The sequence below is a fragment of the Myotis yumanensis genome, unplaced genomic scaffold (genome assembly GCF_028538775.1).
Source record: "Myotis yumanensis isolate MYYU_CA2020_CCGP unplaced genomic scaffold, mMyoYum1.0.hap1 SCAF_1, whole genome shotgun sequence".
Classification (NCBI taxonomy): Eukaryota; Metazoa; Chordata; class Mammalia; order Chiroptera; family Vespertilionidae; genus Myotis; species Myotis yumanensis.
The window spans coordinates 216,225,949-216,252,661 of NW_027223752.1; the positions used below are offsets into that span (position 1 = coordinate 216,225,949).

Genomic DNA, 26,713 nt, shown 5'->3' on the forward strand with positions numbered 1-26,713 from the left:
GGGGGAGGCCGTGTTGGTACAGCACCCAGTTAACATCAAACCCATTCATATTTTACAGTTCTTACATTTGACCTAATGGTTAACAGTTAATTTAGAGTAAATTACATTGAAAATTAAGTCAATAAACTGACCTCATTTTCCAGCTCTTTAAACCATAATTATGTTGTGATATTTCCATATACATATATCAAAGACTTAGTGAAAGATGGTTATATTGCATATGCAACCATAACAAGTCAGATTTTTAAGATTTTTTTCCGCAACAAATCTCAAAAACTTACTCTAAAGATCTTACTGTCAAATGTTATTAACCATTTCTAATTGACCCTTTATGATTTTTAAGTGAGTTTAGCTAAACCTAAATAGTAAATATAATTGGTCATGAGCCACATTGAATACTTACCTACAGATAACTAAGATAAATTGTATTTTAATGCAATACTTTTTAAAATATATTTTTATTGATTTCAGTGTAGAAGGGAGGAGAGAGAAACATGAATGATGAGATAGTCATTGGCTGCCTCCTCCATGCCCCATGCTGTGTATTGAGCCCGCAACCGGGCCATGTACCCTGACCAGGAATTAAACTGACCTGTTCATAGGTCGAACCCCAACCACTGAGCCATGCTGGCCAGGCTACCTAAGGATTCTTAAATGGTGTCGAAATACTTCCCAAGTGACAGAAAGGGAGGACTGTAAGCATTGGGTTTGGAATTTGCGTATTTGAGAGAGTTTATGGCAAGGCAACAAGTTTGAAAAAGGACAATACATTTTTAAGCTCTAAATGTAAAGACATTTGAAAAATAGTGAGTTCGATTAATGGAATTGTAAACCATGAATACAAGATACAAAGTAGAGACCAAAAAAGCAAAACCTAAACTTAGCTCAATTGTTATTCTTATGGCTAAATATGCATTTTTCAAAACCTTGGATGTTACTGGTTAAAAAGTTGGGTCAAGTTTCACACTGGGTGGTATGGTCAGTGGTTAGAGGGTTGGCCTGCACACGGAAGGGTCTCAGGTTTAATGCCTGGGTTGCAGGTTCAATCCCTGGCTCCGGTGGGGTGGGGGCACATGTGGGAGGCAACCAATGGATTTGTCTCTCACATCGATGCTTCTTCACCCCTCCTTCCCTTCCATTCTATAAAAAAATCAATGGAAAAAAGAAAAGTTGCCCTGACCGGTTTGGCTCAGTGGATAGAGCGTCGGCCTGCGAACTCAAGGGTCCCAGGTTCGATTCCGGTCAGGGGCATGTGCCTTGGTTGTGGGCACATGCCCAGTGGGGAGTGTGCAGGAGGCGGCTGATCGATGTTTCTCTCTCATCAATGTTTCTGGCTCTCTATCTCTCTCCCTTCCTCTCTGTAAGAGATCAATAAAATATATTTTAAAAAAAATTGATAAGAGATTCTTAATGAAAGGGTGAGGGCTATGCCCTCCATCTTGCCTGTATCCTCCATGTTGGGGCCATGTGCGGCCTTCTTCCCGGAAGCCCAGGCCTCTGCTGGCCACGCCCGGGATTTTAAACTAACCAATGACAATCAAGGGAAGTGCGCGCCATAGATATGACCACATCCTGTGTAACAGGACCCGGCTTGCGCCTGGCCAATCGGCAGAGCACAGTCCTTTCTCCTCCCCTTACTCAGACCCCCCCCCTATATAACCGGTCTCTGGGCGGGGTTGGCTCTCTCTTGGCCACTTGGCTAGCCGATGTGTCGGTGAGTCTGGTGGATGGAGAGCTCAAGCTAGCCTGAAATACAGATTCTTATGCTTTTGCATCGGATTGGATGGCTCCCTGATGTGGTTTCTTGGGAATCTTGAAATCTGGGCACAACACTTAACTGGTACTTCCTATGAGACTATTTACAGGAGCTCTGGGGTCAGAATGAATCTATGTGGCACAAAGGAAAAACCTGAGCCAAGTGATGAATTTAAATGCCTCTGTTTAAAAAAAAAAAAAAAATTGACTATGTGTATACCTTCAGGCCCACTTAGTGCTCATAAGAAAATATCAAAAATCTAAAAACAGCCTTGGTTGGAGGAGTGGGTGCACTGGGGGTAAGATGAATAGACAAAAAGCAATAGCCAAAATTTGCTATTTGAATTTGGCCAACCAAAGAGCAAACTGATTTCTCATTCCTTTTGCATTTACTTGATCAATTGTGTTACCTCTTTATAGTATCTTTGAAACATTTATTTCACTTAGAATCTCATATGTAATTTGGCTTCTGGTAGAGGTGGACTTGGAAAACAATTACAATTGCCTTAATTTAGATTATTTTCCTACCAGGCCTTTTTGAACTGAAGAGCTTTCCTTTGACTTAGGAAAATCTGAATTTCTGGAGAGGATGGCTAGTGACTAGCTGCATTTAAATGTTGATTAACCTAAAGAAAGAAAATGGGCATAATTGGGTTTACATGCAAGATTTATTCCTCCAACAATTAGAATACACTGAATAAATCATAAGCACAGAATTAAGAAAGTTAAAACTCCAAGTTTAGACTTAAGAATTCACTAAATCTCAGCTGCAGTGTAAAAAGTTGGAGCTCATTCAGCCTCCTCATTCTGAATTGCATCCAAAGAGTCATAGTTGCTAGGTCCAGATGTGGCTGCATTCTATACCTTGAGAGGTCCATGTATGCATGTGGTGTCTGAAGAGTGAAGCTCCTCAGGGGAGAGCTAGTCTTGGGAATTATATGGTCCTTGGTCTGATAATTTGTTAAATAAAACATTTCCTAAGTATGCTAGATACGATTTTGTCACCTCACAAAACTCATGTGAGGAAGAATGTCAATTTGTCTAAAGAGAGTTGCTTGGGTGACTTCCTATCTTCATAGGCATTTGGGTCTTGCTGTCCTTAATCTTAGTATTCTGATCTTCACATGAGATGAGTTAAAATCACTTAATAAAGGAGAGACCTCACAAAATTAGATGATAATTTGTATTTCTATTGAGGAAAACTAAGGGACGTGCTTAAGAGTATGCTGTAACTGGCTATAGACAGCACTCTACCCTATTGTGTTTTTTCTTTCCATTTGAGAACCACCCTGCCATAAAGGGCAAAGCACCTTGTTAGAAGTGACAGAATATATCACTGGTCATCCAGTGTTGAGTTTTAAATCTCTGCTATGGAGTCTAACAAAACAAAGTTGCACTTTTTCAAAGTAATTTTTTTTTATGACAAGTAGCTTGGTATTTATAAAAGAAGAGTGATGGAAAACATCATTGAAGCAATGTATCAGATAATCCTCGTAGCTTATTGTCTAGGTCAGTGATTTTTAACTGGTTTGCTGCAAGAATTTTTAAAACATGCAATGCCTATTTAGGGGCACTGACCTCTTTTCCCTTAGATTGTCAAAAAAATGACAACAGCCCTGACTGGTTTGGTTCAGTGGATAGAGCATTGGCCTGCAGACTGAAAGGTTCGATTCCGGCCAAGGGCATATACCTTGCTTGCGGGCACATCCCCAGTAGGAGGTGTGCAAGAGGCAGCTGATCGATGTTTCTCTCATTGATGTTTCTAACTCTCTATCCCTTTCTGTAAAAAATCAATAAAATTTATTTTAAAAAAATGACAACAGCTAACACAATAGCTATCCAGTGTGAATGAATTAGAATTACACTTTTTTTGTCAGATCAGCAAAAATAAATTTTTGGTGTGCTGCAGAATGTTAATAATTGGTTTATGTGTGCCATGAGATGAAAAAGGTTGATAATTGCTGGTCTAGGCAAAGCCTTTATCTTCAGATCCAAGAACTGAATTCACTGACATGAAGACAGGAAAATTCATTTGAAACACAGAAGTGAGATTGATTGTCATCATCTTGGCTACCACTAATATCTCAAATTTTCTTTGTTACAATATAGGTATATCTTCTGTAAGTTATGAATACATGGAACTGGAGTGAATTTTTAAGCTTTCTATCATGCAGGCAGAAGTAGGATCAGTTTAGCTAAGAACTTTCTTGTGGTCTTTCTTTAATGGTATGTGTTGGAAGTTCTTTGCTTTCCAAAATTTTCTTCTCTTTCGCTTATGAAAAAAGGTGATTGATAAAAGTAGAACCAGGGTAGAGAAGAAGCAACAACCAAAGAATATCAGTGGCTTCTTCTGCACAAGAAATAAGCAGACAGTGCACTTCGTGTTTCTTTGAGTCTGACTGCATCTAGCACTATTGTTCTCAGAAGGGAAGCCACCGTTGCTGATCAGTTTGTTGTAAAACTGAATTGAGGATTTAGCTTTTAAGTCAGATGTGAAGAATCCAAATCTGGGTTTAAATTTTTCTTCAGTCAGTTTGAATGCATAATAGCCTTTGATTTTGACTTTATCAACCAGGTATGCTGAAAAAGAAAAACATCAGAAATGAACATTATTAACCATAAATGGACTATAACACACCTTTGAATAAGAATTTATTTTTCATTGAAACAAGTAAACTCATGCCCATAAAAGGTGATTTGGTGATTTTTCATTAAAGGTCTTTTTAAAAAATGTTTTTATTGACTTTTTTTAGAGAGAAAAGGAGAGGGATAGAGAGTTAGAAACATTGATTAGAGAGGAGCATCATTAATTGGCTGCCTCCTGCACACCCCCTTCTGGGCATCGAACTAGCAACCTGGGCATGTGCCCTGACTGGGAATGGGACAAGTGACCTTTTGGTTCCTGGGTTGACGCTCAACTACTGAATCACACGGGCCATGATAAAGGGCTTTTATATTCTTTTGTAATTGATATAAAGGTGGTGAAATATATACAGTTAAGTTTAAAAAAGAAATTTGAAGTAAAACTTTGATTTATAAATGATACAAACACAGCTAGAGGGAAAAGTAAATTTGAGTTGATGCCATGAAGGACTTACTGTCACTTGTTCATAGGGAAAAATCTTGCCTATTTCGCCTGATTCCAAACCTCAAATGTGCCCTTAGTGTTGCCTGTAACCACACTTGGTTTCCCCTAGTCACTCACTCTTTTTTTCTTTTTTTTTTTTAATGGTTTTATGGGGGAGTTATTTTTTTGTTGCTAATTTTCACCTGAGGATATTTTTCCATTGAGTTTTAGAGTGGAAGGAAGGGGAAGAGACACATCGACTGGTTGGCTCCCACCTAGGTATGGTGCCTGCAACCTAGGTATGTGCCATAGACCAGAATCAAACCCAGGACCCTCAGTCCTCAGGTCAACATTCTATCCACTGAGCCAAACAGGCTAGGGGTCCTCTGCCATTCTTGCTTTGAAGTAATGACCTTCCTACTTCACTGAAAAACTGAAGCACTCAGGGAACTTCTTCAGTCTTCCATAAATATCTACCTATCTGCATCTGCAATCATATACTAGTACTAGAGGCCTGGTGCACGAAATTCGTGCAGTGGGGGTGCGGTCCCTCAGCCCGGCCTGTGCCCTCTCACAGTCCGGGACCCCTTGCTCCTTACTGCCCACCTGCTTGCTGCTCCCTGCCGCTCGGCTCGCTGCTCCTTAGTGCTGCCACAGAGGCTCCCACCACCGCCACTGCGCTCGCCAGCTGTGAGCCCAGCTTCTGGCTGAGCAGCGCTCCCCCTGTGGGAGCGCACTGGCCACCAGGTGTCAGATCCTACGTGTAGCATCTGCCCCCTGGTGGTCAGTTCATAGCAACCAGTCATTCCACTGTTTGGTCAATTTGCATATTAGGGTTTTATTATATAGGATTCTGCCTTCTTGTTACTCTGGTTGACTTCTCTTTGCTCTTGGAGGAGGCTGATTCCTCCACTTACACCTGAAGCTTATTATCTCTTGCCTACTCCAGGACATTGCTCCATTTGTTCTCTCATGTATCTTCCCTCACTACTGGATCATCTATATATATCAAAGCCAGCGACTGGAACGACCAGTTGCTATGACGCCCACTGCGGCCAGTGAACCAGCCCGATCTGGGGTGGGGCTGGCCAGCAAACCTCCCGGGGCCTCTCCCCCCAGCCAGCTCTGTGCCCAATGGGCCTGTCCCACCCTAATTGGTCCCTAGTCCCTCACCATGGCTGGCTCCACCACTGATCGCCCACCCCAATAGGGGGTGGGGCCGGCCATCCAACCTCCTGCAGCCCCTCCCCTGGGCTGGCCCTGCCCTAGATGGGCCCCCACCACCCCAATCAGGGGCAGGGCCAGCCGGCCAACCACCCATGGCCCTTCCCCCCAGGTCGCTGGCCCCCAATCGGCCCCCCCACCCCATTTGGGGGCAAGGCTGGCCAGCCCACTGCCCACAGCCCCTCCCCATGACCAGCCCCACACCCCAATCAGCCCCCACCACCCCAATCAACCCCACGGCCCCTCCCCCAGCCAGCTTCGCCCCCGATTGCCCCCCTCCCCCCCACCAATTGGAGGTGGGGCCTACTGGCCAATCGCCCCTGGCTCCTCCCCCAAGCCTGTCTGGTCCTGATCAGGCTGATCAGGGCAGGCTGGCCAGTCAACCTCCCGCTGTCTCTTCCTCCCCCTGACAGTCCTGGCCCCAATCTGCTGATTGGGGCTGGGCTGGCCGGACCCCACCTGTGCATGAATTCATGCACTGGGCCTCTAGTTTTCATATAAACAGGCTGTTGGTTATCTTTTACAGCAGTGGGTCCTCTTCAGTGATTTTTGCTGATTTCTCATCTCTGACCTCTGAATACTGAAATGTCCCAGAAGTCAGACCCCCCCCCCCCCCGCCCTTTTCTATCCTTGCTCCCTTAGTGATTTCAATAAACCCTATTTTAAAAAATACCATCCATTTTTTTTCTTGGCTCCCAAAATGTATCTCAGCCCAGACCTCTCCTCTGAACCTGAGACTTACACCTATTAGCCTACTTGACATCTCTAATTGGATGTCTAATAGACATCTCAAACTGTGCAACATCAAACAACTCATTTCCAAAAATGTGCCTACCAGTCTCCTCCACTCTAGTAAATGGCCATTTCATTCTTTTTTTCCCCCCCAATATATTTTTATTGATTTCAGAGAAGAAGGGAGAAGGAGGGAGAATCATTGATTGGCTACCTCCTGCATGCCCCACACTGGGGATCAAGCCTGCAACCTGGGCATGTGCCCTGACTGAGAATTGAACCATGACCTCCTGGTTCATAGGTCGACACAACCACTGAGCCGGCTGGGCTACTTCATTCTTTTAATTACTCAAGCCAAAACCTTGGAGTCGTTTTTCACTCTTTTCTCACATGCAATCCTGTTGACTTTACCTTAAAAATATACCCACTTTGCCCAGCCAGTGTAGCTCAGTGGTTAAGTGTCAACCCATGAACCAGGTAGTCACGGTTCAGGGCACATGCCTGGGTGTGGGCTCAATCCCTCCAGTAAGGGGTGTGCAAGAGGCATCCCAATCAATGATTCTCCCATCATTGATATTTCTGTCTCTCCCTCTCCCTTTCTCTCTCTGAAATCAATAAAATATTAAAATATTTTTAAAAATATATATCCACTTCTCACCATCTCCACTTTTTTTTTTGTGGGTTCACAATATTTATTGGCTTGTGTCACAGGAATTTGACCATAACACCAATTTTCTCATTAAAAAGAAAAAATTAAAATACCCAGTATTGTAAATAAAGTGTTCTCTTATTCTGGATCTCCTGACTTTCTGCTTTCAAATGCAATAACAGTCCTAGTATTGCTTTAGGCTAGGGGGTGAGGGTCTGCTTCCATAGTTTGTACTAAATTAGGTCTAAAATTGGTAATGGGGATAGGGGTGTATTCCTTCATGGGCCAAGACTTAAGCCCTCAGGGCTGGGTACCCATTTCTCCTCTACATGAGCCATTAAGATAATGTTAACAAGAAACACATTTATAATGTGATATTAAGAAAAAGTTGGGTACAAGACTGCATTACAGCATGAGCTCAGTTGTATTAACAATGTCTAGTAAGCACAAGTCTAGGTGGTTGTTTTGGAGAATGGGATTTCAGGTGATTATTTAAAAAAAAATACTTTTCTATACTTGCCAAATTTTCCATAATGAGCTAACATTGTCACTAAGGAGCCTACTCTCCTCTTTTAGTTTTGGTAATCATCACCAGAGGATATTTATTTTTCCAATTGCTTTTCAGAGAGAGTGGGAGGGAAGGAAGAAGAAGAGAGACAAAGACTGGTTGTCTCTGGACTGGTTGCCTCCCGCATGTGCCCAACAGGGAATAGAACCTGCGACCATTCAGTGCGTGGGGCTGTCCCTTGACCCCACTGGCCAGGGCTCCCCTCTTCCTTTGTTCCCAGTAGCTGGTGGCCCGCGAACCTCACCTTTCCTGGCCTCCTGGATGTATTTCTCTAGGTAGTACTTTCGGAGTTCATCGTTTTCCAGAGCTGGGTCATCAATGCCATTGGCCGTGATGTAAACATCCAGGTCTCCGTAGTTCCTCCGGATCCAGCTCAGCACCTTCCGCTGTCCCCAGGGCAGCACGGCCAGGCGGGTGGGGGAGCTCAGGCAGGTGATGTCTTGCAGAAACTGGACGTCCCTGTCCGTGTCATAGTGGCTGCCGTTCTGGCGCGCGTGCAGCACGAACCTGGTGGTGAAGTGGTTCAGGGCATAGAAGTCGGCAGCGCCCTTGACTAGCCGCCTCTCTTCCTCGGTGAACTGAGGCAGCCTGGAGCGCGAGAGCCCTTGCCTGTTCTTGAAGGCGATGTACTCCCTCATGGCCAACGGGTAGTCCCCGGTCTTGAAGAGGGGTTCGGCGAACCAGGCGATTTCGAACTGGAGGAAGCGCTCTGCCGCCTGCCAGTGCGACTCTGCATAGGGGTTGGCGGGTTCCGCCCAATCCGAATGCAGAGACAGAGAGACCGACCCGCGCTGGGCCGGCCGGTACTGCCGGTCATAGAGGTGCCACGCCAGGGCGTGGGCGATCAGCAGGTTGTGGGCTGCCCGGTAGGTGTCGTTACCAGTGCGGTTGTAGATGTCACTCAGTCGGTTGGGCTCGTTGATGGTGATCCAGAGCTTCACCAGGTCCCCCAGCTCCTGGAAGCACAGCCCGGCGTAATCCTGGAAGGCCTTGGCCGTCGATGGGTTCAGCCACCCCCCGCTCTGCAGCAGCGGCGTGGGGAGGCCGAGCTGGGTGTGGGTCGGGTAGTACAAGGTGACCATTGGGGAGATGTTGAGCTTCAGGCCCTCACTGACCACACACCTGTAGTACCGCAGAGCTTGTCGGTTAACTGTGGACAGGTTGCCAGTAGGAAGGACTGAGGGCCAGTCCAGAGCAAACCGGTAGTAGGTGACTTTCATCCTTGCCAACATCTCCACCTGTCTTTTGATGCTGACGAAATCTGTGCATTGACCTGGCCGTGTTTTCAGCTTCACTCCTCCCACTTGGTGCAACAGTCTGTTGCCTGTCACATTCCACACATACAGGTGAGGATCGGTGAACTGTGGGGAGGAAGCCACCAGCTCTGGCTGTGAAAAACAAGCACATTCAGGTCAAGTACACCCAGGTGGACAGGCTGTCAGCATGCATCATCTGAGAGGGAGAAGGGCCTGCTCTTATTTTGCCTCTCACTGACAATAGAGAAGATACATGATGAGTATGTCCTTAACCTAGTGTGTTCCAGCTGTGTGTTCCAGCTGTTCTGGTGATGTCATGGAAAAGGCCTGATGGATGATCTTCTTTTCTAGCCCTTGAAATTTCCTAGGGAGACCAGAAGACTTAAGGAAGGAACCACACCCAGGAGGGCTTAGCTTGGAAAATAAGCTGTTTTACAGAAAACCCAGAGAGGCTGTTTTCCAGTTAATTTGTCCTAGAAACCCAGGTCAGATGATGGGGTCTCATGTGATTTTATTCAAATGCATCAGGATATTGGCTTGGTACTCTCAGTTGAAAAGAATCATGAAAGATGGACCCTTTAAACACTGCCATAAATTGAAGCAAAGTTAAAATTCCAGTGTAGAGGATTTCACTGAGGGCAGCACTTCGGGTTAGAGGAGGCTAGTTGATCCCAGTCAAAGTTCCTAAAAGAAGCCTGTGTGTGATGGGGTAGAGAATGACCCCTTGCATTTGCTGAATGCAAATCTCTAACACCCTCTTCCGTTTGAAAAGTCAAATGATATCATCACATGTGCATCATTATATTCTCCCCACCCACATGCCTGTGAGAACATAGCATTTACTCATCCACCAGGAGAATACTGAACACCCTCTTTATGCAAGGTACTTGGATACGAGCAGAAAGGACAGTAAAATACTCCCCAGAAACTCCCAAGTTGACTCTTTGATCTGATGGTGTCTCGTTCCCTACTCCTCACCAGGAGATAGCCCTGGACTCTCTTTGAAACTCAGGCCTGGCAACCCTGTATAGTGAGCGTTCAATCTCACTCACCTTACAGGTGTGCTGTGAGGAGTCAGTGACTCTGGGAAAGTGCTCTGTCAACTCTAAAGCACTGTACAAACATAAACTAGACATGACTTGGGTTTAGTTTTCCCTGGTTGCAATAATTGCCTGCCAGCTAAATTATAACGGAAGAGGGCTTAAGAAAAAACACTTCCAAATTCAAGATTAATAAGAAAAAGTAAAAGTTTTTTTTTTTTAAATGACTTGTTTTAAGTTCTTGTTTTAAAGTACTTTTCTCCCCATGGCTGAATTTAAGTGCACCTGGAAAAAAATGATAATTAACCTTTGGTAAATATTTTCCCTCTAATTGTTTTCTCATGTGTCATTTTTCATAGTCTAATTATGAAACCATATCACTGCTCACTTGCCATCTGTCAACCAGTTATCTAGAACATTAAACTGAGAGAACATTGATCAGGTGAGCATGAAGTTAAATCTGTATATAATTATTTGAGTAAAATCCTCCTAGCCTATATGGCCAGTTTCAGTGTCTTGAAACGTCAGAGCATCCTGGTAATGATAGGGTGTTTACAAAGGGCAATCTTGCCATAAGGTAAGGCAATATTAAATGAAAATGTCTTACTTGTAAAAACCTCCAGAAAGCATTAGTCTTAGCAAGTGGTGTGTGACTAATCTGCTAACAGATCTAGTTAAAGATAATGCACCTTGCTCTCAACCCTAGCTCCCAGAGCTTGGTTCTAAATTATTCCCCACTAAAAGGATCCTGAGCTTTGGAGGAATATGGCTTTTTCCAGGCCCGGGGCAGGAAGAGAATGAGGTGATGCTGGTACATCTTGTGCCAGAAAAATAAGGAAGTGCTTAAGAATAGAAAAGGAAATCTCAAAAAGACAGGAGTAGCTGAAAAGAGTCCCATTGGCCAAATTTAAGATAATTTGAGCATCAAAAGGAATAATGAAACAATGACAACAATGTCATTAAAAAAACACACACACACATAATAAATGTAGATGGAATACTCTAATTAGAAATTTGCCATTTGGCCCTGGCTAGGTAGCTCAGTTGGTGCCGTGATCAGCAAACTGCGGCTGACGAGCCACATGCGGCTCTTTGGCCCCTTGAGTGTGGCTCTTCCTAAGCCTTAGGAGTACCCTAATTAAGTTAATAACAATGTACCTACCTATATAGTTTAAGTTTAAAAAATTTGGCTCTCAAAAGAAATTTCAATCGTTGTACTGTTGATATTTGGCCCTGTTGACTAATGAGTTTGCCAACCATTGGGTTAGATCATTGTCCCAATATGCCAAAGTTGTGGGTTCAATCTCAGGTCAGGGCACATACAAGAATCAACCAACAAATGTATAAATACTTGGAACAATAAATCAATGTTTCTCTCTTTCTCTTCCTCTCTCTCTAAAAATCAATAAATAAAAATAAAAACAGAAACAAACAAACAGGATAAATTCACCATTTTGCAATTTACAAAGTATAATGCAGACAAGATTCATGAATCAGTATTAAGAAGATTGGATGATGCCCTAGCCTGTTTGGCTCAGTGGATAGAGCATTGGCCTGCAGACTCAAGGGTCCCAGGTTCGATTCCGGTCAAGGGCATGTACCTTGGTTGCAGGCACATCCCCAGTAGGGAGTGTGCAGGAGGCAGCTGATCGATGTTTCTCTCTCATCGATGTTTCTAACTCTCTATCCCTCTCCCTTCCTCTCTGTAAAAAATCAATAAAATATATTTAAAAAAAAAAAAGAAGATTGGATGAAATGCTATTGGGGAATAGGATATTTATATGGTCTCAAAGTATCACCATCAGATTACTTTTTAATTACAAATTGAAGATACCTTTCAATGAAGAGATCTGGCAAATGCCACCTTAACCAAGAAATCTGGTGACGACTACTTAACTAACGTCTTTAGTAATGAAACAAGCTGACGTCATGTACTTTCTGATGTGATACGCATCGTCTATGTACTATTATGTCCAGAAATGGTTAACTGAATCTAATAAAGAAACAATCAGAAATCCATGAGACATTCTATAAGCAATTGGCCTGGACTCTTCAAAAAAGTTAATACTGTGAGGTTGGGGGCATTGCTCTGAATTAAAAGAGGCTAAAGATACATGAAAGCCAATGTGTTATCCTTGTTTGTGATCAATTTTTTAAAAAATCTATAAAGGACATTTTCGGAACATTTAGGAAAATTTGAATATGGATTAAATGATATTGAATCAATACTAAAATACATAATATTATAATGGGAGAGAAAGTAAATGTGGCCACATGTTAACAATCGATTTGTCTTGATGAGGGGAATATGTGTGTTTATTGTAGTAGTTTGAAATTTCGCAAAACAAAACGTTGGAGGAGGAAAGAATGCTAAGAGGTGGGGTGAGTGGGTATAAGGTGGGGATATGTGGGGGTAGGCATAGTAATATATTTATTTTCATTTTGGGATATAAAGCTTTTTAAAATTAAAGTACAGTTGACACAATATTATGTTGGTTTCAGGTATACAACATAGTGATTTGACATTTACATACCTTACGAAGTGATCACCACGAAAAGTCTAGTAACCATTTGTCACCATACAAAGTTATTGTGACATTGTTGACTGTATTCCCTATGCTGCACATTGTAGCCTCGTGACTTATTTATAACGAAGTTTGTACCTCTTAATCCCCTTCACCTTTTTGCCCATCCCTTCATCTCCCAACCCTCTGGCAACTATCAGTTTGTACTCTCTATGAGTCTGTTTGGTTTTTGTTTGTTCATTTGTTTAGTCTTTTATTTTTTTAAAATATATTTTATTGATTTTTTACAGAGAGGAAGGGAGAGAGATAAAGAGTTAGAAACATCGATCAGCTGCCTCCTGCACATCTCCTACTGGGGATGTGCCCGCAACCCAGGTACATGCCCTTGACCGGAATCAAACCTGGGACCTTTCAGTCCGCAGGCCGACGCTCTATCCACTGAGCCAAACCGGTTTCGGCTGTTAAGTCTTTTAGATTCCACATATAAATGAAATGATACAGTATTTGTCTTTCTCTGATTTACTTCATTTAGCATAATGCCCTCTAGGTCTATTTGTTTTGTCACAAATGGCACAATAATATTCTTAAAGTGATACTTTCATTTTGTCAGTCTTCCTATACTATAGGACCTAGAGAGACATCTAGTTTTTGCCAGCACAGCATCTATTCATACATCCTCTGGCTGAAATGTCAGAAAGCATCCTAATTTTTCTTGGCAAACGATTCAACTTCACTCTTAGTTCAAATTCAAAGGGAGCTGACTTCTTGCTGGGCTGCAGGTGTGAGCATGAAACCCAGACCTAGTTGATTGCAGAATTACTTTCCCCTGACCTGAGTGATCAGCTCTTGAGACTAGGAATAGGGTCTTTAGAATGGGGCAGACATTCACATCACCAACCAATGTGAAACAGATGGAGGTCTTCAGATAGGGCAGGAGGAAATGGCAGGTTGGGTCATGTACAGGCAGGAACTCCTGTCTCTTTTGGATCTCTCTTTGCTAGGCCTGGAATTTTGAAAAATATAAACCCACTTGAAGTGGCAGGGAAGAGAAGGCTGTCTGACTATGCTGTGTGGAGGAGGAGACAGGAACTGGGTAAGTAGGTGGCTCTGTAGGGAGCTGAAGGTGAGTCACTGTGTCTGTGTGGCTCTATGTATGTTTCTCCTTTTATCACTTCTGGGCTTTTACTAAAGTCTTGTTTAAATATTGACAGGGTTGCCGAAACCGGTTTGGCTCAGTGGATAGAGCGTCGGCCTGCGGACTGAGGGGTCCCCGGTTCGATTCCGGTTAAGGGCATGTACCTGGGTTGCGGGCACATCCCCAGTGGGAGATGTGCAGGAGGCGGCTGATCGATGTTTCTCTCTCATCGATGTTTCTAGCTCTCTATCTCTCTCCCTTCCTCTCTGTAAAAAATAAATAAAATATATTAAAAAAAAATATTGACAGGGTTTGAGATTCATAACCAGTGAACACTGCCTACTTATGGTTTGAGCCCTTTTGTCTGGTCCCACCTTTGTACATTTTGTTGTCTTTCTATATGCTTCTAGAATACAGGCAATAGTGTGGTACTGTGAGGACTTACAGTGGTCAGGAGACAGATCTGGGGAACCTGGACAAATTATGTAACTTCCCTAACCTTCAGTTTCCTTGCCTATAAAATGAGGGGTTTAAGATTAGCTAAAGACAACTTGCATACATTTAGGTAAATGCTTGGCACGTAATAAGGGCTTAAAAATAGTTGTTATTATTATTTTGGAGAAAGCACTCTGCCTCTGGGGGCTTGAGGGTGGCCTGTTACAGTTGTGCCACTATTTGTGTTACCTTGGGCAAGTCACTTAGGTATCAATTATTAATTGATAATCTCACTTTCCTCATTCATAAAATGAAGGATTTGGAACAGGGGGTCCCTAAGGTCTCACCTGGCTCTAAAAGTTGACCTTGCCCTAGCGGTTTGGCTCAGTGGATAGAGCGTTGGCCTACGGACCAAAGGGTCCTGGGTTTGATTTCAGTCAAGGGCATTTACCTGGATTGCAGGCTCCTCCCCGGCCAGGGCCCTCATCAGGGCTCGTGCAGGCGGCAACCAATCTATGTGTTTCTCTCACATTGATGTTTCTCTCTCTCTTCCACTCTCTCTGAAAGATCAATGGAAAAATATCCTTGGGTGAGGATTAACAACAATAAAAGTTGACCTTTTTCATTCACTATGTATTGAGCCTGAGCTTCTCTAGGAAGGCATACATACAGCAGGCAGCAAAGCCTCAAACATCTCCACCCTCATGCGGAGAAAGTTTGCATTCTAGTGGGAAAGACGGGTGATAAATAAGAAGAATGTGTGAAGTGATTACCAGGGGCTGGGAGGTGGGGGAAGTGGGAAGATATTTGTCAAAGGGTACAAACTTCCAGTTATAAGATTAACAAGTACAGCATGGTGACTATAGTTCATAATACTGTGTTATATTCTTGAAAGTTGCTAAGAGAGTATGATTTTTTAAAAAAATGTTTTTATTGATTTTTAGAGAGAGGAAGGGAGAGGGATAGAGAAATAGAAACAATGAGAGAGAAACATCATCGATCAGCTGCCTCCTGCACGCTCCATACTGGGAATCGAGCCCGCAACCCAGGCATGTTCCCTGAGCGGGAATTGAACCAGTGACCTCTTGGTTTGTGGGTTGATGCTGAGCCATTGAGCCACACCGGCCTGGCAGGGAGTATATCTTAAGCGCTCTTACCATGAAAAGAAGTGGGAATTGTGTGACGGTGTGGAGGTGGTAGCTAACGCCTTGGTGGTAATCATTTTGTGATAAATAAATGTATCAAATCAACAAAAGCTGTATATCTTACACAACATTGTTCTATCGCTTATATTTCAGTAAATATAACCTGGAGAAGGAGAAAATGTGTAAAGTCCATAATATGTTAGGGAGTGATGAATGCTACATGAAAAAAATAAAGAGGAAAGGGGTGAGAGGTGATAGTAATGGGGCTATGACTTTTGGGAGTGGAAGGAAGCCTTTTTGAGAACATGACATTTGAGTAAATATTTGGAGAAGGTGAGGAATGGGATGTGTGGGGAGGTCCCTCTGGGATATAGAGACCTCATAAGGCAAATTATCTAAATCTATCAAATAACAGGAATGACTTAAATAAAGGGCCACTGAGTAATTTGCTTTTGGCAAAACAAAAACCTATCAAATGTTTTCCCTATAACTTTGACACTGCTCAAAGTGCCTCTCACAAAAAGAACTCAGTTGTTTCTAGACTTGAGGGCAGCCTCTCCAACTCCTTCTCCAAGTTTCCCATCGTGAGTCCCGGCACACGCAAGGCTCTCGGGAAGCCTTCGTTCTTCTCTTCCTCGTCCTTCCTCTTCCCCCAAGTTTCCTTCAGAACCTCCCAGTAATCGTGGCATTTGATATGGTCTGATGGCTCTCTCTTAGCTGCCACTGAGTAAGTGCAATAAAATGTTGTACACTATTGTCCCGCCTTACAGTGAAGTAGCCACTTACCTTGAGGACAGACTCAGTGACACCCCAGGAGAAGTCGCAGGGAAACTCACCCCGCACATCGGAGGTGGACTCTTTTAGAGGGAAACCGTTTTCTCGTATGATCTGTTTATAGTAATGTGCTGAGGACTTGGGCTTTCTTTCCTTTTGTTTACTATGAAAATCCACATAAAATAATCCTCGACGCGTGGTGTAGCCATCCTGCCATTCAAAGCCATCCAGGAGAGACCAGGCAGTGTAACCAAACACGCGTATTTCATCAAACCTTATTGCTGCACAGAGAGAGAGAGAGAGAGAGAGAGAGAGAGAGAGAGAGAGAGAGAGAAATCAGAGATGTTTGGAGGCCTAAACACACTCGTTCATGTTTATGGCTTCACCAACACCAGGCCAAGGGGACAGCGTGTTGTGAAACCAACCTTTTGCCCAATTTGTAGGCCCATTAGATCAAATAGAAAATTCATGTTTATCCTTGAAAAGCAGCATTTATTTTTTTCCACCCAGGATGGTCCTCCCCCAGCAAGTGAACCACACAGTCAAAGCATCCACCTGAACACTTTCCTGCGACTCAGTGTGCAGGTCTGTGTCAGAGGGCATGGTGATTCCCAGAACTCCTTGGGACAAATGTCTGCTTAGGACCAAGAGGGTCTCATTTCAAGCTTGGGTTGGTTCCCGTTTGTGGACAAACTATCTTCTATGAAACGATCCTTCAGGGACTGAAAAACTAGCTTTGAGAATGAACATACGTGGATGTAAATATAAGGAGGGGAAAGTCGTGCAGTGATGTAAGAGAACAAGCACTCACTGGGCCGAGGGGCAGGGGAAGGGAGGGTACTATTGGGCAAGTTTCTCATTTGTAAACAGAAAAGATTGGAAAAGATGATCTCTCAGGGTCTTTCTAACTTTACAATGCTGATTCAACGACTTTTAGGAGTTGGGTAAACCTGAGATATGAAAATCAACAGACAGCAGCAATAAAAGCAACAAAGACTCAAAACCAATCAGGAAACTTTTTTTTTTTTTTTTTTTTTTTACTAAAAGCTTTCATTTCTCTCACAGGAATGCCTCACTTTTGCACTTTTGATTTTTGCTGTTGTTGTTAATCCTCACCCGAGCATATTTTTCCATTGATTTTGAGAGAGAGTGGACGGGAGGGGGAGAGACAGAGAGAGTGAGAAACATCAACGTGTCTCACATCGATTGTTTGTCACCCAGGGCCAGGGATCGAGCCTGCAACCGAGGTACGTGCCCTTGACTGGAATCGAACCCAGGACCCTTTAATCTGTGGGCCGATGCTCTATCCACTGAGCCAAACTGGCTAGGGTGCATTTTCTGGGTTTTATCATTAACACCCTTTTCCTAAAAGGTAGAAAATCCTGACCGAGAGATTTCTTTGAGATCACTGATGTTTGAAATAAATACATTTTAACAGGCCCTGGTTCTAACCCCGTTGGTATAGGGCACTGAGGAGAGGTGGAATAGTAGTGCCTGGGAAATGACACCCTTCTGCCCACGGGCATGGCGTCAGGCACAGGCCCTCTGCTCCAGAGGCCCCTATACACGTGCTTGTGGCTGGGCACGACTCTGTTCCACGCTGCTCCTTCCTGCAGGGTGGGCAGCAGGCCCTTGCTGTTCCCGAGGACCCTCCCTGAGCACTCTCTTCGGCAGAATCTGGGATTTCTCTCCAGACAGGTGGCTTTTAAAGAGAGCTACAGAATTTTAGAAGGATCTACCGAGGATTCCTTTATATTTGTGCGAAATGGAGCCCAGCTCTGACAGAGCCATCATGATTTGAGTTTGTGTTCTGCTCCATTATTTCAATCAGCCACCTGTAGATGTCACTACTTGAGTAATGGAAAAGGAATGAGGGGATAAGAAAGGGTCAGAGAAATACTCAGGATCAATAGAAATGACTCAGCTTTGAGATTCGTCGCTTCGAGATTCTTTGTCTTCGGACTTTTTCATCATTTGGACATGTAATAGAGTGAAAGCACAATTCCAAGAAAGCTGTCAGCATCTTAGAGTAAAGCTCTACTGTTAAAAAAAACTTTGGACATATCTTTCTCAGCATTATGTCCTTTTTGATAGACTGAAACAGCATCTTGTTGCCAATGAATTATGTATCTATAGTCTAAAATTATTTTGTTCTCAAGCTTTCACTAAAAAAGAACATGAGATAACATTAAAAAATTTTGTCGCCCAGTCAGCATGTCTCAGTGGTTGAGCATCAACCTATGAACCAGGAGGTCATGGTTTGATTCCCTGTCAGGGCACATGCCCGGGTTGCGGGCTCAATCCCCAGTAGGGGGTGTGCAGGGGGCAGCCGATCAATGATTCTCATCATTGATGTTTCTATCTCTCTCTCCCTTTCCCCTCCTCTCTGAAATCAATAAAAAATATTGTAAAATAATTCTTTCAACACTGGACAATAAAAAAGCTGCGATAACAATAATCATGTAGTCAAAGGCAACTTTAAATATATAGCATAAATATTTAAAAAAATTTTTAGTTGAGCTAATGTGCAACCAACCTTGAAGAACCTGGTTGAGGAAATTCTTCATCATGTAGATGGCTGTGGTATCTTCTGTTTTTACATGACTGTTCGTGAACCAGCCATTCTCAGTAATGAAGATGCGGGGGTGGCCATATTCCAGCTTAATCCAGTTCAGCACGTCTCTCAAATTGAGTGACACATTTTGTCCCATTTTAGCCATGGTGCTCTGGGGCTTGAAATTGTTGGGCCCAAAGGAAAAGGCAAAGAAGTCAGCTGTGCCCCTCACCTCCTTCTTCTCCGCTTCTGAGAAAAGGGGCAGAATGGAGAGCAACTGCTTTTTCATCAGCTCTGGGTAGTCCCCGTCCCCGTGGATAGGATTGGCAAACCACCCGAGCACAGAAACCATGGACTGTTGGCACTTGAGTACATCCATCGTGTTTTCTGGTCTGTTTGGTTCAATCCAATGGGATCCCAGTGTGATCGATAACCACCCCTTCTGATGTGGGCGGAAATTTATGTTGTAGTTGTGCCAAACTTTCGAGTGAGCCTAAGAAGAAGAAAATACGATTAACTTATATTGTTCTTACAAGGGTTTGACTTGGCTGGTAGAAGGTCTTTCATGGATAAATGAATGAAGCACAGGGTGATGCACAGGAAAGCTGCCAGGAAACCCTGATGGCCTCAAAGGCGGTGCTCTGCCCACCTCCCCTTGCTTGCAACCCATGCCTCTCCTGTAGGATTGCTGAGAGGCAGGCAGAGAGCCCTCGTCCACACTCCATCTTACTTCTCTTCTCCCTGACCCCCTTCCTGGCCCTCCTGGGGCTGGTGCAAGTGAGATACTATGTGGATTAGAGGATTTCTTCCTTTAGATAAAAAGACGCAGAGCAGTGAGCTTTCATTGTCCCACAGAATCTCCTTCTGGCCCTGACTTAGAAGTCCAGGATAATGTGGGATCTAGATTCTGTAAATGAATAATAATAGAGCCACCTCCTAGGCTTGTTGTGAGGCTTGAATGAATTAATGTGTGTACAGGGCCTCAGAACAGTGCCCGGCACAGAGTAACTTCTATAGAAGCCTTAGCTGTGGTTACTATCATTATAAAAGTGTGGCAGGTGCCGCATAAACCAGAAAACCAGGGGACAGTATGTGGGTCTTGAGGTCAGCACACTGGGGCTTGAAGTTCAGGTGTTTAATGTGTGGCCGTAGAGAAGTCACTTAACCTATCTGAAATCTGTTACTATCCTCATCTGTAAAATGAAGTTAGAAATAACAGTAATACCCTTTGTAAAGTTGTTATTAGATGTAGAGCTAATGTATGAATTAAATCTGTAGCACAGAATTAAATATGTAGCACTTAGGAGCTACTGCCTAAAGATGAATGTTATTGCCTTGGCTGGGTAGCTCAGTTGGTTAGAGCATCGTCCGATATGGCAAGGTTGTGGGTTCAATGCTCGGTAAGGCACATACAAGAATCAACTAGTGAATGCATAAGTGGAACTGCAAATTGATGTTCCTCTCTCTCTCTTAAAAAAACAAGAAGAAAGGATGGATGTTATTATTATTAGTCTCCTGGAGTTTACGTTTCCAGTTGAGCTCTTATGACAGAGCCTCATGATCGGTTTCCAGTCTATTTAATAGGTACGAGTGTCACTCAGTGCCTGTCTTGCCTGCCCTGAGAGGCTGAAATAAACGGAACAGGAACTCGCCCTCAGGAGCCAATCATCTTATTGAAAAAATAAGACTGAAAGGTGTGAAAGAGAAACATAAAATGGCATAAAGTAAGGCCTTAAATGAAAAAATATTTAAAGCAAAAAGGCAGGTTCATTGAAGAGCCATGAGCTCTATTAGAAGGAGGAGCAAACATTAAGGACTCCAATTAAGGGCCCCTGACCAGTCATAAAATTATCCTTTACCTGTGACCATGTCTCTTTTCCCTCAGCATTTGACTTGCTTGCCTCTTCCCAGGTCTCCTGATTTCTCCTCTATTTGGCTGTTTCTAAAACCAGTGCGCACACCCTTCCCTTTAACCCACAAAGTCTGCTTTTCTTTGTTCCTTGGCTTTTCTTTTGCTCATCAGAGACGTTGTGTATTGGGTTGAATTATCTGAAAGGGTCTCTGTAAGTCAAGGACAATCAAATGTGCCCAATGGTTCAAACCTAATAGACCCTGCGGACAGCAATGGTGCTTCAGAAATCCTGTTAGGGTGGGGAAAGGTAGGCGAGGATTTCGAAGTTGGTGCCTTGTAGCTTGATGGAAGGAGTTCATTGAAATCATTCCCGGGAAGATTTCCTTAAGTAGATGTCTCGAGGTATTACCACTGTCTATCTGATCTTACTTGGTTTTCACTGCAACCATTTAGCACCCAAATGTCCCCAAGGATCTGTAAGAATGCTCTCCCGTCAGAGAAGTGTACAGGCTGCCGCCTCCTCCCCTGCCTCCATCCTGAGGTTCCAGCTTCTGGAAGGAACCACACGGGGACCGGGGACAGACACCACCTTAAGTGGTCTCAGCTGCTCTGTCTGGGCTGAAAAGCCTGGAATCCCAAAGTCTTGAGAACTGCATTTTTTTCTGGTTTGAAACAAAAGCAGTCATGCATTGCTAGAATTCTTTGCTTGCTTCTAATCAGTCACGTCATGCCTTGATACTTGACCAGGGCAGTCATGCAGCTCCGACGTGTAAACTATAAAGCTCAGCACCCATGTAAGATCCTGAGCCAGAAACTCGCTGCCTTGCAAATATGACGCCATCAGACACCAAAGGGAGAGTGAGATGGAGTCAGTAAGAAATTTATTAAATCAACAATGAGCCAGTCCTAATAGGAAAAAGAAAGGGAGGGAGGCGTTTCTTTGAAATAGGTGTTTTATTGCATATTTTAGTGATTGTATGAAAGATAACCTAAGCTGTGATAAAATCTTGGTGGCATCAGCATTTTAATGAGAAATAGAGCAGCTTAGAAGACAACGGATATGTACCTTTGCAACATCTTTCCAAACAAGTTTTCTGGATATATATGTCTATATACTCGTTTCGTCATGCCCCAAGGTGACCTTCGTGTTCCACAGCGTCTCTTTCACCTTTGCTGCTATTTGCATAGGCTATCAAGGTATCTAGGGTTATCTTTGCTCTGGGCTGAAGGCAGCCTCTCCATTCTTGTGTAGAGAATGTGGGGGAGGTTCTTTGGACAGTGCTTATAGTTATAACTTGATCCTGTTTGCCGAGTAACAAGGTAAAAAGTATTGCTCAGAGGTAGTGAGTTTGACATAAATCTTGATGAAACAGAGATATCTACGTGTGTGCGCTGCTCTGATGCTCACAAGGAGGGCTGCTGGGAAGACTAAAATAGGGCTAGGAGGGGCGTGCAGCCTGGGCCCTGCCACCTTGCACAACAGTCTTTCTGAGCTTTCCCAAGGTTACCCTCTATCTGTACAAGGCCATCTACCTTTGGAATGATTGATTTAAGGGAGCTTCAACCTTTGTTCTTTAAATTCAGTAGCTTAAAGGGGAAGTCAGCAGCTTTTTTTTCTGTTGTTGTTTGGGGTCAGCTATCAGGGCCTCATATCATTGAGAGGCAGCTGCTGGCCTAGCGTGGCAGTTCTCTTTGATGCCCCTGGAAATGCAGACTCAGATCAGTTCTGTGGGTGATAGGAAGCAAATAAGACACAACTCTAGAAGCCCAGATGAAGAAGGGGCTGGAGGCCGGGAGACATGGCGGGACACTGGTGGGAGGGGGTGCTGTGGGGGGCGTGGGTTGAAGACAGATGAGCACACCTAGCACATTACACGTGTCTGTAACTAAGTTACCGCCAATCAGTTGTCCAAAGTTAAATTTCCAATTCGGTGCCTAATTTTAGTCACATTTTGGCTGAAATATCTTCATGTAGATTTGTTTATTTGTTAAAGCTATTTAACAAAGTATTAAGCAAAAACTATTAAAGAAAATTTACTTTAAACTCCACAATCACAGCAAACTATTTTCCTATTTCTGTGTTCCCTGCCAGCTTTTCCCAGTATATTTCCCAGCTAAAATGACTGAACATATTGCATGTTGTTTTTAGTCTTCATAACTATCTTAACAGTATAATAATTCACCAATTTTATGAAATACGATTTACTTAGTCATCTCTCTTTTGATAGAAATTAGCTTTTCCTCCCTCCCTCCCTCCCTCCCTCCCTTTCTCCCTCCCTTCCTTTTTCCTTCCTTCCTTCCTTCCTTCCTTCCTTCCTTCCTTCCTTCCTTCCTTCCTCTCTTTCCCCTTTTCTATCATAAATAATGTTGTAATAACTAATGGTGGGCATATAGCTTTTAATTTGTTTGAATTATTTCCTTTTGTTAATCTCAGAATGACTACCTAACAATTTTTAAAGTTGTTTTACATATCTCCAAATGGTTTTTTGGCCAGTTTGTCCTTTGGTGTGAGTGTTCTTTGACCACCTGCTTCGAAATATGGATTGCTCTTTTTTAGTGATAAATGGCCATGAAGAATGATATAAAGATGCATCTCACCTACATGGCACTCTAGGCGACAGGGCCTGGGTCTTGAAAGCAGGACACCCAGCCTCCAGTACTGGCACGGTGGCGACTAATGAGCTTTATGATCTTGGATAACGCATTTCCCATTCAGCAGTCTCAGTTCCCTTCTCCATTATACTGAGCTAAAAATAAACACTAGAGAATTGTGGTGAAGATGGAATGAGGTAATATATGTGAAGATCCTGTGCAAACTACACAAATGTAAATTTGAAGTATTTTGAAAGAGCAAGCTGAAAATTAACTTGCTGTGGAAAACAACAGTGGGAGTCTGTGTGGGATGAAGAGTGTTAATAGAAATGATTCCTTCTTCCTTCCCTCCTCCGTCCCTTCCTTCCTTCCTCTTTTCCTGTCATAAATAATGTTGTAATAACTCTCCTTTACCCCTTGAGTTTCATGGCTAACCTGTTTGTCCTTATTTTTTTTATTTTTTTTGAAGTTGACCGAGTTTTATTCTTTGTCCATTGGGACTGAAATTAATTTCAGGTTGATTCATTTTTTCATCTATTCAGCACTTCTTTATATTTGTTTTCTACTGATTACAATTGCTGTTCCAGATTTTTTTAATCTTCAGTGATTCATTCTGCATTCTACAAATATTTATTAGGTGTTTAAGGTGTGTGAACTTTACAGAAGTTCATTGCTAAAAATTATGACTATTATCTCATTAAATATATCACTGTCATTTCTTTAATTTTTTTGACAATCTTGAAACTCTCTTAGAAATATCTTACCCTCGTGATTATAATGAATCAGGGACATAGAAAGAGAATGGACTGATTATTCTTGGGGGGGAAAGGGGAGTGGGAGATTCGGGAAGAGACTGGACAAAAATCGTGCACCTATGGATGAGGACAGTGGGTGGGAAGTGAGGGTGGAGGGTGGGGCGGGAACTGGGATGAGGGGAGTTATGGGGGGAAAAAAAAGAGGAACAAATGTAATCTGAACCATAAAGATTTAATTAAAAAAAAAAAGAAATATCTTACCCTCATTATTCTTAGGAGAGAATATTTAAATATTAAAAAAATTTACCACCTTTCATAAGGAAAATATTTACCCATCCTATTCATGTTTTCTATAGTTGAAATAACTCAGAAATAATCATATTAAAATTAATTTTAATGAATTTTCATTTTAATAAAATTCATTTTAATTAATTTTCCTCCCATTTTCTTTGTAATCATTATATTTGCAAAGTATTTTAACAAATCATTGGTTGTTCTCAGTTTGTATAGTTTCAGGATTTTCCCCATAGGAATCATGTAAAAACTAAGCTCTAATATACTTGTTCCTTTAAAAAATGGTCCTATAGGTCATTTCAAAGAGAGCTTATGGGACCAAAACCAGGAGTTCTTAACTCTGTGACCTAAGATTGAAGATCTTTATAGTATGTAATAGACACTCAATAGTGCTATGTTTTCCTGAGGAGTATAAGATTTAAAAACCGGTCCTATTATTGTTATAGAATTCTAATTTCCATTATAATATTACTGAATTAAATCAATGCCTGAGCCAGAGTCTAAACCTGGCAACACAAAGGGGAAAAGCTCTAGAATAAAGTTCCTAATTAATTAAACGAAGCATCTGTGGTTTCCACAGATATTAGAAGGGAGTTTAGAAGAAATCAATATTAGTAAATTGGAGCTTTACAGGAGGCCAGGTTCCCTGCCCAGAGATAACATTTGTATGCCAATTTCAGCGTTCTGTTCTTAGTAAATTAACAATGGTAATCCTGTTAGTAACTTTTTCATGCAAAAGAACCATATCTCAGAGAATAATTAAAGCTAAAACAGCCTGGGTTGGGAACCTGAAGCTTTCCCTCAGGATTTAGGAATGAAGAGTTAAAGATAGTCAATACAAGTATAGCCTGGCTGGTGTGGTTCAGTTGGTTGAATATCATCCCAAGAACCAAGAAGTCACAGTTCGATTCCTGGTCAGGGCATGTGTCTGGGTTGTGGGCTCGATCCCCAGTGGGGGCTTGCAGAAAGCAGCTGATCGATATTTCTATTTCTCCCTCTCCCTTCCTCTCTCTGAAATCAATAAAAAATATTTTAAAAAATAGAATCAATATAACAGCCATTCTAGAAATCATAAATAATATAACTCTTACAATAACACAAATACCCCTAGCAGGTTTGGCTCAGTGGAGAGAGTGTTGGCCTGCAGACTGAAGGGTCCCAGGTTCGATTCCACCCAAGGGCACATGCCCAGGTTGCAGGCTCGATCCCCAGTAGGGGGAGTGCAGGAGGCAGCCAATCAATGATTCTCTCTCATCATTGATGTTTCTATCTCTCTCTCCCTCTCCCATCCTCTCTGAAATTAATAAAAACATATTTTTAAAATAACAAAAATAAATGTGGAATCTAATGAACAAAATAAACTGGTGAACAAAATAGATCCAGAAACATACAGTCATGAACGGACTGATGAATTTCAGAGGAAAGGTGGGGGGAGAGAGATTAACTGGGGGAATTTATATGCATACTGGAGGCCCAGTGCATTAAATTCGTGCATGGGTAGGGTCCCTAGAGGCTGCTGGCTGCCAGCTGGGGCCTCCCATCCTCTGGCTGCCTACTGCTGCTGCAGGCTGGGGCCTCCCTTTGCACCCGCCTTGGCCTGGCGCCGCCCGCTCACCTGCTCCACCATCCTGCCGCGGTCCTGCTCTTGTGGGGGCTCATTGGGGCTGGCAGCATCTCCACTGCAGCCCACCACCTGCGCCGCCCCCTGGTGGTCAGTGCATGTCTAACTCCTGGTCGGTGGAACACCCTCCCATGGGGACAATTTGCATATTAGCCTTTTATTATATAGGATATGCAGAGCCCATGGACACAGACAATAGTGTGGCAAAGGCTTGGGAGGGCAGGTCCAGAAAGGAGGAGGTCAATGGGGGGAAAAAAACCACACAAAGCAGACATCTGTAATACTTTCAACAATAAAGATAAATTTTAAAAAAATAACAAAAATAAGGCCCCATCTTGGGGCATGCAAGAAAGGCAGATTCACCATGAGCCCCAGGAGCTGAAGCTTCAGGCCCCTGGCGTGCATGGGTCCTTGTAAAATGCTCTATGTGGGTTCTGAGTAAGGCTGTGATGAAGCACTGCTAGGTAAGGATTTCTGCTAAATTCCCTAAAGAGACCTCAGAAAAAAAGGAGTCAGAATCTCCGAGACTACAGCAATCTGATGTAAGATTTCTCTTATTTTAAATATTCACTTTTGTAGCAACTTTTGTGTTTGTCATTTTTTAAAAAAATATATTTTATTGATTTTTTATAGAGAGGAAGGGAAAGGGAGAGGGATAGAGTGTTTGAAACATCAATGAGAAGAACATCGATCAGCTGCCTCCTGCACATCCCCCACTGGGGATGTGCCCGCAACCAAGG

At 43.0% G+C, this 26,713-nt stretch overlaps 1 protein-coding gene and 1 non-coding gene across 2 annotated transcripts in view; one reads left to right on the forward strand and one right to left on the reverse strand.

Moving 5' to 3' along the window:
- Positions 1-315: 315 nt before the first annotated feature.
- Positions 316-26,713, reverse strand: part of KLB (klotho beta) — a 39,273-nt gene continuing 12,875 nt past the window's right edge. The window contains exons 2-5 of the mRNA XM_070397798.1: positions 18,842-19,352; positions 16,318-16,586; positions 8,240-9,383; positions 316-4,335 (exon numbers count right to left, since the gene is read on the reverse strand). Coding sequence (XP_070253899.1) covers positions 3,947-4,335; positions 8,240-9,383; positions 16,318-16,586; positions 18,842-19,352 — 2,313 coding nt within the window. The 3' untranslated portion in view covers positions 316-3,946. The remainder of the gene's footprint in view (positions 4,336-8,239; positions 9,384-16,317; positions 16,587-18,841; positions 19,353-26,713) is intronic.
- Positions 24,644-24,769, forward strand: LOC139001375 (small nucleolar RNA SNORA25). The gene has a single exon (XR_011469971.1). It is a non-coding gene; the product is annotated as a small nucleolar RNA SNORA25 (small nucleolar RNA).